At 35.1% G+C, this 8,877-nt stretch overlaps 1 protein-coding gene across 2 annotated transcripts; it reads left to right on the forward strand.

Annotated features, from left to right (window-relative positions):
- Window positions 1-2,112: 2,112 nt before the first annotated feature.
- Window positions 2,113-8,587, forward strand: LOC107704425 (renin receptor). Of its 2 annotated transcripts, XM_016507345.1 has the most exons (10): window positions 2,113-2,325; window positions 3,411-3,541; window positions 3,625-3,753; window positions 4,086-4,181; window positions 4,669-4,806; window positions 5,186-5,239; window positions 5,573-5,722; window positions 7,217-7,336; window positions 7,439-7,474; window positions 7,713-8,587. In XM_016507345.1, exons 1-10 carry the CDS (start codon window positions 2,274-2,276, stop codon window positions 7,905-7,907), a joined length of 1,101 nt encoding a protein of 366 aa, XP_016362831.1. In that variant the 5' UTR covers window positions 2,113-2,273; the 3' UTR covers window positions 7,908-8,587. The 2 variants fall into 2 exon arrangements, with proteins under 2 accessions (XP_016362831.1, XP_016362833.1); XM_016507347.1 differs by lacking the exon at window positions 7,439-7,474 and having other exon boundaries at window positions 2,117-2,325.
- The last annotated feature ends 290 nt before the right edge of the window (window positions 8,588-8,877 follow it).

The raw sequence follows: 8,877 nt of genomic DNA on the forward strand, positions 1-8,877 counted from the left end.
TAATACAAAAAATTATTTAAAAAACAACAACTAAAAGGCCGCTATTGTCGAAAACAGCAGTGCCTATAGCTTGGTACAATATTTTGTTATTGTATCTTTTAAATAAATAAATATTCAAACACATTTAGCTTATTTTTTTTAAATAATACTATAATAATAATAATAATAATTAAAAAAAACAAATTTAATATCACATATTTATTGAGAGGTATGTTTAGGTCACATGGAGTAACCCTAAAAAAATATTCCTAAATAATTCATATTTATGATTAATAAATACATTAAAAAAAATGTTTGACAACTTTTTTTGATGATGATTATAATAGTAATAATTAATAATTCACATGCACAGATGGATGACACGGAACTCCAGACTTCTGCAGCGTTGCACTATCAGGGTCCTTGTGTCGGCAGTGTCCCGTTGGGTGGGCCGATGGCTGGCTCAGTCTAATTGTCGGCTATTGAATTACCTGTGAATGTGAGAATCAGAGGAGGCGTGTCAGGGGGTCGCTCCAGTCCCGCTGCTAAGGGCGAGAACGGACAAGATCTCATCCGCGGGCAAGAGACGGCAAACGAATTGCTTTTGAAACGAGCGTGTTAAATGCATTATGTTTTGGGTGATTTTCTGATGTTCGTTACTGACTGAAAGTGCAAAGCAAATGATGTCCGTATGTGTTTTCTGAACGTAGCCTATATATTAGAAGGTTAATTGCAGTAGACTATAACACGATAAACATCTTAAACTAGCATTTTGCTAGTGCTTTTACAATTATATAGAAATTCTATGTTTATAAGTATATATTTCTGCATGCAGCTTTTGTGTCATTGATTGAAATAGCATATGCACTTTCTTGATGTCAATTTCAATGTTTTTGATGTAAATAAAAAAAGTTGTGCATCAACTCTTCATGGCCTATTTTTGGTAAAAGTAGAATGCCATAATTTAACATATGCAGCAGTAGGCTACCCTATATTTAATTTAATTACTGAACATATTCTCATCGTCTGATTCATTATTAGTAGAATCTGATGATCAGCCTACAGCTCACCAAGATATTTGTATATAAATACCTATCATGCATGTAGCCTTTTTTCTTCAATGTCAACTCAGACTTTATTTTCAATATATTACTCTGACTTATTGATTTATTTTGAAATATCATGAGTCATATAAGGCTTCTCGGCCGAACATATGGTGGAGGTCTGCGTTAGGAGACAGTGTAAATAATCTCTCAGGGGCTGCTGGCTCGTGGAGATCAACGCGGTGGATTCGAGCGGTCAGTGACGGAACAAGAGCGCCTCCAAGTGGATAGCGATGATATTACAAGAAAACCAGCAAAGTTGAAGAGGACGATCAACGATATGGGGCTTGGAAAAGCAAGATCAAGTTCCTCCGTTTGTATTCAAATAATAGAAACAAGAAATTGGCTATAAATTATATGATCTACAGATTGCTATAGTTTAACTGAAGTAGTGTTTTTAAAATTATTATTCTGGCTTTGAGTTGCAGCAGTAGATGGAATCAAATCAAAGTGTATTTATCAATGATAGCTCTAATTATACATCATTTTTATACGGTAGGCTATTATTTAAGTATTTCACTAGAAGATAAGCCTTAGTCAGGTTAGACGCAATAGTGAATTTAACGAGGGACGTTACAATGTAACGCACTGGACAAAGGTACGAAATCACCTACTCACAACTTGCAACTTTCAAACTTTTATCTACTTTGTTTCAGCTGAGCAATCGTGTTTATCGACAGTATCCATTGAACAAAGGCTAACGCTATCCCTCACAGCCTCGTTTTCATTCCTGTCAGAAATTAGCTGTAAGTGATGTAAGCTGAGTAAAAAATGTAAATCATAAAATGTAGGCTATAAAAAGGTTATCAAATCAAATTTAAAGTTACGAGAAAGGTAAAAGTTTAGGATTAACCACTGATCTACAGGACTAAAAGTTTAGGACTACCCACCACTGATACATATATATATATTTTTATTATATTATACTCATTTTAATTAGTTTTATATTAGGCTAGATTGATTAAATGAGGTTTAAAAGTCCCGCAGTGAAAGCCGAAGCGCTACAGGAACAGCAGAACGTCATCCACACTCCGGAGCAGAAGGTGGCGGTAATGCACCAATACGCTGGATGCCAACCGCCGTAAAAATATAAGAAGAAGAACAGCAGAACGTCATGACGCACGACGTCACGCCCGGGTCATGTGACCGGTATTGCGAGGAAGCGGAGTCCATCAGAAAAATCCTCCCGAGATGAATCGAGCAATTATTAACACGGTGTTTGCGCTTTTAGGCCTTTTATCAGGTAAATTGACGTTATACTTTATCATTTAGATGTACGTGGTTTTATTTTGCCAGGTCGGTGTGTTTTTAGCGATTGTTTCATGAAATAATGGCGACTGCAGTGAGATGCCTTAATCCGCAGTCATGTAAATCGATCCAATATCTCTCGTTTATACAATTAAATTAGTTTAGTCCAAATAATTTATGTGCATTTGCTACGATATTGTGTTTATGCTGCTTTATGCTGTTAGATAAAATGGTTTTGCTGCTAAATGTTGATAATGAATGAGGAAGCCCTAGCAGGTCATGTGACAGTCATGGTTTATTTAACAAATCCTGCATTGTTGATCAATATTATAGTTATGATAGGATTATTGTGGTTTTTAAACTGATCATTGTGTTAGGAAAGGAGTTTTCAATCATTTAGATGTATGATTATTAAATATGATTATTCTCGTGCAACCTGAAATGTGAAAGGCAGTTATATATTATGTAGAACTACCCAAATTATACTGTGGAAAAATGTATATTATAATTGTGTGTGTGATTTTATTTGGGGGGAAAAAAACATTTTCTTTTTGTCACGTTACATTATTTTTCTTCTTTTCTGCTCACTATAGGACAGGGCTGTCCAAACTCAGTCCTGGAGGGCCGGTGTCCTGCAGAGTTTAGCTCCAACTTGCCTCAACACACCTGCCTGGAAGTTTCTATGCCTAGTAAGAGCTTGATTCGCTGGTTCAGGTGTTTAATTAGGGTTGGAGCTAAACTCTGCAGGACACCGGCCCTCCAGGACTGAGTTTGGACAGCCCTGCTATAGGACATACTGATGTATTTATTTATATATTTGTATCAGTATATTTATTTCTTTTAAGTATTTTTAAAATTTATTGTAGTCTAATTTTTATTTGGTTAGTTGGTTAAATCATATTTTTATTGTTTATGCATTTTTAAATGTTTTGCATGTTTTTTTCTGTAAACTTTTCCACACAACTCAACATATCTGAATGTCATTGCATTAGACTTCAAAATGTCGAAACAAGTGTGATTTATTGTAAAGAAAGTTTGTGAGAATATATCAGCATTGTTCCCTGTTTTATTTTTCATCAGGGGTTTTGGGTGACAGTTTGACTGTTTTGCGCAGCCCGCAGTACGTCACCTTCCGGGATGGACAGTGGCCCATATCGGGAGAAAAGATCCCTGATCTAGTCGCCCTGACCATGGGCTTCTCCATCCATGAGGTATAACATCTATTTAATCCTGTAATGGCACATGTGATGTCTTCATGTAAACTCCATAGTAAGCTTGTGGTTTTTGTTTGTAGGATCTTGATTGGCCAGGTCTGGCTGCCGGTTGGCTGTTCCAACGCCCGCGTGCAAACGCTCTGATCGTCGTGCGTGGCTTGGACAGCCTCGACTTTCCGAAAAACATTTCCTGTTACCCTCTTGAAAACGTGAGTAATGCATTCTTACGCACATAAGTTATTTTAGGTTTCGTGGTGCATGAATGCAAAAGCAGGGTTTTGTCTCGCACTCTTTCTTGCTTTTATGTCTTTGATTCAACGTGTAGGTTGTCAGTTTGACCTTTAAATGAATGAGTGAAGTAACTCGCCTTAGACCCTGAAAACAGAAAAAACTGTGCAATAGCTAATTTTTAAGTTCCAGAAAATGAGGATGTTTTAGGATTGAGTAACCATGGAGTTTCCCTGCTAGACTTCCCTTATTTTGTATCATGAGACTGACGGCACTTGTTTGTCTATCTGTCTATCTGTCTGTCTGGTTTCAGCCGGTTCCGTTCACCCTGGACAGTGTGGCAAACACGGTGCACACTCTGTTTGCTGACAGCACCCCTGTGGTCTTGCAGCTCGCCCCAAGTGAGGAGGTGCGACCTCAGCGAATTTCTTGACTCAAACACTAACCACATACAAGTGATGCCTGCAAACACACAAAGTGCTCTGCAGATAAAGATGTACACAAGAAACGCTTAAAATCTGATGCAATAAAATGCAAAGTTATCTTGAGATCTTCTGTTCTAAGGAAAAATTAGAATTTTTTTTATCAAATGTTAAATTAAAGGCTTGTAGTTATTATATATATATATATATATATATATATATATATATATTAATATTTTTTGTAGTATTGTAAGAAACTGATTTGCCTTATGTCTTAACTATTATTCTTTTATCTTTTTATTTGTTTTATGCCTCTTTTTAATCTTTCTTATGTGCTGATATGGCATGAAGTTAATAAAAAATACTTAAAAAATATTAAATAATAATTAAATTATATGTTGTTGGTAGTTAGTAAATAAAAATGTTTTGAACCTCGAGCATTCATTTAAGAAATTTCTTGATTGTGCATTTCAGAGGCTGTATATGATGGGAATGGCCAACACAGTGTTTGAGGACCTGCCCGTGACCCTGCAACAGATCCGTGGACGTCTGTCCCAGGACGGATCCGTCCTCACATCCCTTCCTCTCGTCTCTCTCAGTCGTAATAACGAGGTGAAGACATGGTCACGTAACACTTGTGGTCATAATAGCCAATAACACAGATTAGTGGTTTAGTGAACCACAAAACTGAGGTCAACTTTGGCCATAAATGTCAAATAAGTAATAAAAATATCTGTTATTTATGTGTTAGTGTACACAGTATTAACACTCTTTATACAGACATGGACTGTAACAGTTTCTGAAGCAGTTTTTCGGTCATGGTAGGAAGTGGCATCTACCTTATTGAAATAATCGACATGTGAAAGTAGTTGTTACAGATAGAAACCATCGTACATTAGATGCATGTTGGTTTTTGTTTCCCATCCTAAACTAGACGCTGGTCTAAATATACTGGTTTTAATGTGTTTATGTGGTGTTCTGTGTGTTGCAGGCTGATCTTCTGTTCCTCTCTGAGGTTCAGGTGTTGTACGACATCTCTGCTCTGGTGAGTTTCTCTGTCTGCTCTGAGCCGATACACTTTATGACAGTTTGTTCCATATAAATCAGCCGTGCGAGATTTTATATGGTCATTTTTGTTTTTTAGTATCAAATCCTTTTTATTGTTATTTTTTATCTAGCCTTAATGTTTGCATCTGCTTGTTTGGCTCATGCAGTTCATAAATATCTAAAATATATTAATAAATGTATAAAATTAGTTTTTTATTCTTAATTTTCTTTTGATGTTGGTCAAAAAAAACTAAATCAAATGTCTGTAATCAGATTAAATTACTGTGGCAAATTTGTGTAATATTAAAGTATTTTGTGTTGTTTGCTACAGTTGCAGAAACACAAGCATCTGGCTAAAGACCCGGCTCCTGACCTGTACTCTCTAGAGCTCGCGGGGTTGGAGGAGATCGTCCGCCGCTACGGCACAGACTCCCCTCAGTTCACCGACGCTACCAGAATCCTGACGTCTGCTCTGCAGAAGGTAACGAGCCTGTGTCTGTGCTGTAGATAGTGTTCATTTTATCAGCTATTTTTTATTTAGTCTTAGTCCTGTGTCAAATGTAACTTTTAGTTTTTATCATATTTAGTCAACTTGTCCTGTTTTAGTTTTAATTAAGTTTTAGTTGACTAAATGTCTGAGAATTTTTGTCTAGTTTAAGTCAGTGGAAACTTACACATTTTTGTCATTTTTCCTCTTACTGTATAATGGTTAAAATGATGAAGAGAATTCTTTTTATTTTGCTCAATTTTAATTGTAATGATTGTTGTCATTTGGGAAATTTATTTTTACATTTTATCGGAAGTTGCTCTTTCACCAATAAGCACAAATCAATAGAATATCGACTCGTATGCATGGTATATTTTATCTCATCTAACGTTAGTGTACAGATTTTTAACAGGATATCATATTTGAGGTCTTGATATCTGGCAACCGCAATCATGCACGCTTGCATAATAGAGTCTTGTCTCCACTTTTTTCAACAAAAATAAAGTTTTTGTTCTTTTCAACTACATTTTAGTCTCGTCTTTTTTCATCAACGATATTGCATGTTCATTTAATCTCAGTTATCAATTAATGACCTTATTATTGTTACGTCATCATCTCGTTTTCATCAGGGGAAAAAACCGTGTTGACGAACATTTTTCGTCATAGTTTTCGTTAACGAAATTAACACTAGCTGTAGAGTTATTATAGTTTACTAAACCGTGAAATTTCTGTTACTTTAAATAAAATAAATGTTTATTGAAATAAAATCAAATATACAAAAAAAAACATTTTCTTCATCTAGTTTCTAAGGCAACATTTCTCATTATCACAATAAATATTACAATAATTACAGAATTTATTTCTAAAACTTAATCACAAGCAAATGTTATTTAACATTTTTATATAGATGTCATTTTAAAGTTGCTAAAATGTTCTATTAGAAATAAGTAGATTTTTCTGTGATTATGTGACTTAAATATTTCCAAAATAAAAAGGGAAGAAAAACCTATATTTCAAAAAAAAAAAAAGAAAAGAAAATGAAGCCTTAGGACTTTTAATTTTATTTTTTTTTTGCATTGAGACATTTTTAGCCAAAAAAGAGGTAATATGCTTTGTTGTTTGCTTTATTTTCCTTTAGCGTTTAAGGTGAAATATGACACTTTTACTGGGTGAAATTGTTAAAATACAATGAATAAAAATAAATTAAGCCAAAAACATGACATTTAAGCATTACTATCTCATCATTTAGATATCTTCACATTTATCTCATTTATCCTTGACTAGTCATGAACTTAAAATCATTATTGTTCATTAAATTTCATTATTGATTCATTACAATGTATATTCATTTTCATATACATTTCTCTACTTACTTCCAGCTACAAAATGTCTTTGTTTTTTACACTAATAATACTTAATAATATATAAACCGTACTGCTGTTATTAGTACTTTTATACTAAAATCTGTTTGTATGTGCATGTATGAAGTTCGCAGACGATGTCGCCAATGTCTATGCAAACAACGCGGTTGTAGAAGTCGTGACTGTGAAGACGTTTGAAGCCCCTCTGACCAGGAAGTCACGCTCCATCCTCGAGTCCAAGCAGATCGTAAGTTGATTGCAATAAGCTTTTCTATAAACAAACATTTCTAAAAAGAAAAATTTAATGTTGGGTCAGGTCCACATTTCCAGTGTTATTCTTATTTGTCAGGGTGCGAGAAGAAAGAATCGATTCAAGACCACTTCTGTAAGACGTGTAACGTTATTAGCGTAGCCACTAGTAGTTGGTTAGCAAACTCTATCGTGCTTTTTATTCATTTTTAGAAATGGTAGCGTATAGTTTTAGCGACCCTCACCTTTCCAACCCTTAACCTGTTTTTGTTCCAAAACAAAAAGATGGTTACGGTACATTAGAAACCCCCTTCGCTGACCTACTTTTGAACGCTGACCTACGTACATGTAACACTAGCGTGTGGTTGTTTCAGAGTAACCCAGGCAGCCCTTACAACCTGGCCTACAAGTACGACTATGATTACGCCGTGGTCTTTAACATTGTCCTGTGGCTGATGATCGTGTTAGCTTTATCCGTCATCGTGATCTCGTACAACCTCTGGAACATGGATCCCGGATATGACAGCATCATTTACAGGATGACCAATCAGAAGATCCGAATGGACTGATGTCGTCCTCCGCATCCCATTCCATTTTGTGTTTTGTATTTGAGTGCATTTGAATGTGTTTTATTTTTGATGTGTGCACCACAGAATTGCTTGTATAAATGCTATGACGCAATCAAACACAGATATAAAGATTATTTATTAATGCCTATTGATAAATGGAGAAATAAAATTGCTTGCGACGTTTCTTAATCGTCGTATCTTGTAGATTTGCATAATGTGAATCTACTGAAGAGGAAAATCTGATGTAAAGAATTGAAATCTAACTCTATTTATTGTTTGTTGTTCACTTCATCGTGCTGTTTTCCTTCCTGAATACTGGATATGGTGGAATTGCTCCATTGCCATGTACATTTGTTTAATTGAATAAATGTCGTTTTCATTGAATATAACTATAAAGTAGACTGTTGACTTGTGTACAAGGCCGTAACCATTTCTTGAGCATTGAACATTTTTAATAAGGTATAGAAATAGAACGTTCAAGGAAATGCTAAATCTAATTCTAGTAGGGAAGGAATCATTTTTAACTATTTGCAAATAATATTTTAAAGTATGCACACATTCACTCATTTGTATGCCTAATATGGCGAAAACACAAAATGTTACTTCACTTGTCTGGTCACGCTCAGTTTCAGGAATTACATGAATCACATATATGATGCCAAAACGGCCATATTTGTGGGGAAAAAAAAGGTAAGTAATTTGCATCACAGTATATTACCGCCTACTATGATTTGATTGGTCAAGACTCATATCAGTCATTTTGACGCTGAGACAGCGGTTAGACCGCTGAGGCAGATTAGACTGAAAATGTAACTGTTAAATACTTGTAAAAGTTCTCACAGATACAGATCGGTTATCCTATCAGACTTGTTTCCAAATGTCGTTTTCATTGAATATAACTATAAAGTAGACTGTTTGTTGTGTACAAGGCCATAACCATTTCTTGAGCATTGAACATTTTTAATAAGGT

Source organism: Sinocyclocheilus anshuiensis, unplaced genomic scaffold (assembly GCF_001515605.1).
Source record: "Sinocyclocheilus anshuiensis isolate Anshui unplaced genomic scaffold, SAMN03320099.WGS_v1.1 scaffold1546, whole genome shotgun sequence".
NCBI classification, from domain to species: domain Eukaryota; kingdom Metazoa; phylum Chordata; class Actinopteri; order Cypriniformes; family Cyprinidae; genus Sinocyclocheilus; species Sinocyclocheilus anshuiensis.

What these genes read in the sequence shown, in the direction of transcription:
- LOC107704425 (XM_016507345.1), top strand. Translation starts at nt 2,274, where the DNA reads ATGAATCGAGCAATTATTAACACGGTGTTTGCGCTTTTAGGCCTTTTA. An exon ending in TGTACGACATCTCTGCTCTG is followed by an intron (nt 5,240 to 5,572) that starts GTGAGTTTCTCT and finishes TGTTTGCTACAG; the next exon opens with TTGCAGAAACACAAGCATCT. An exon ending in ATCGATTCAAGACCACTTCT is followed by an intron (nt 7,475 to 7,712) that starts GTAAGACGTGTA and finishes TGGTTGTTTCAG; the next exon opens with AGTAACCCAGGCAGCCCTTA.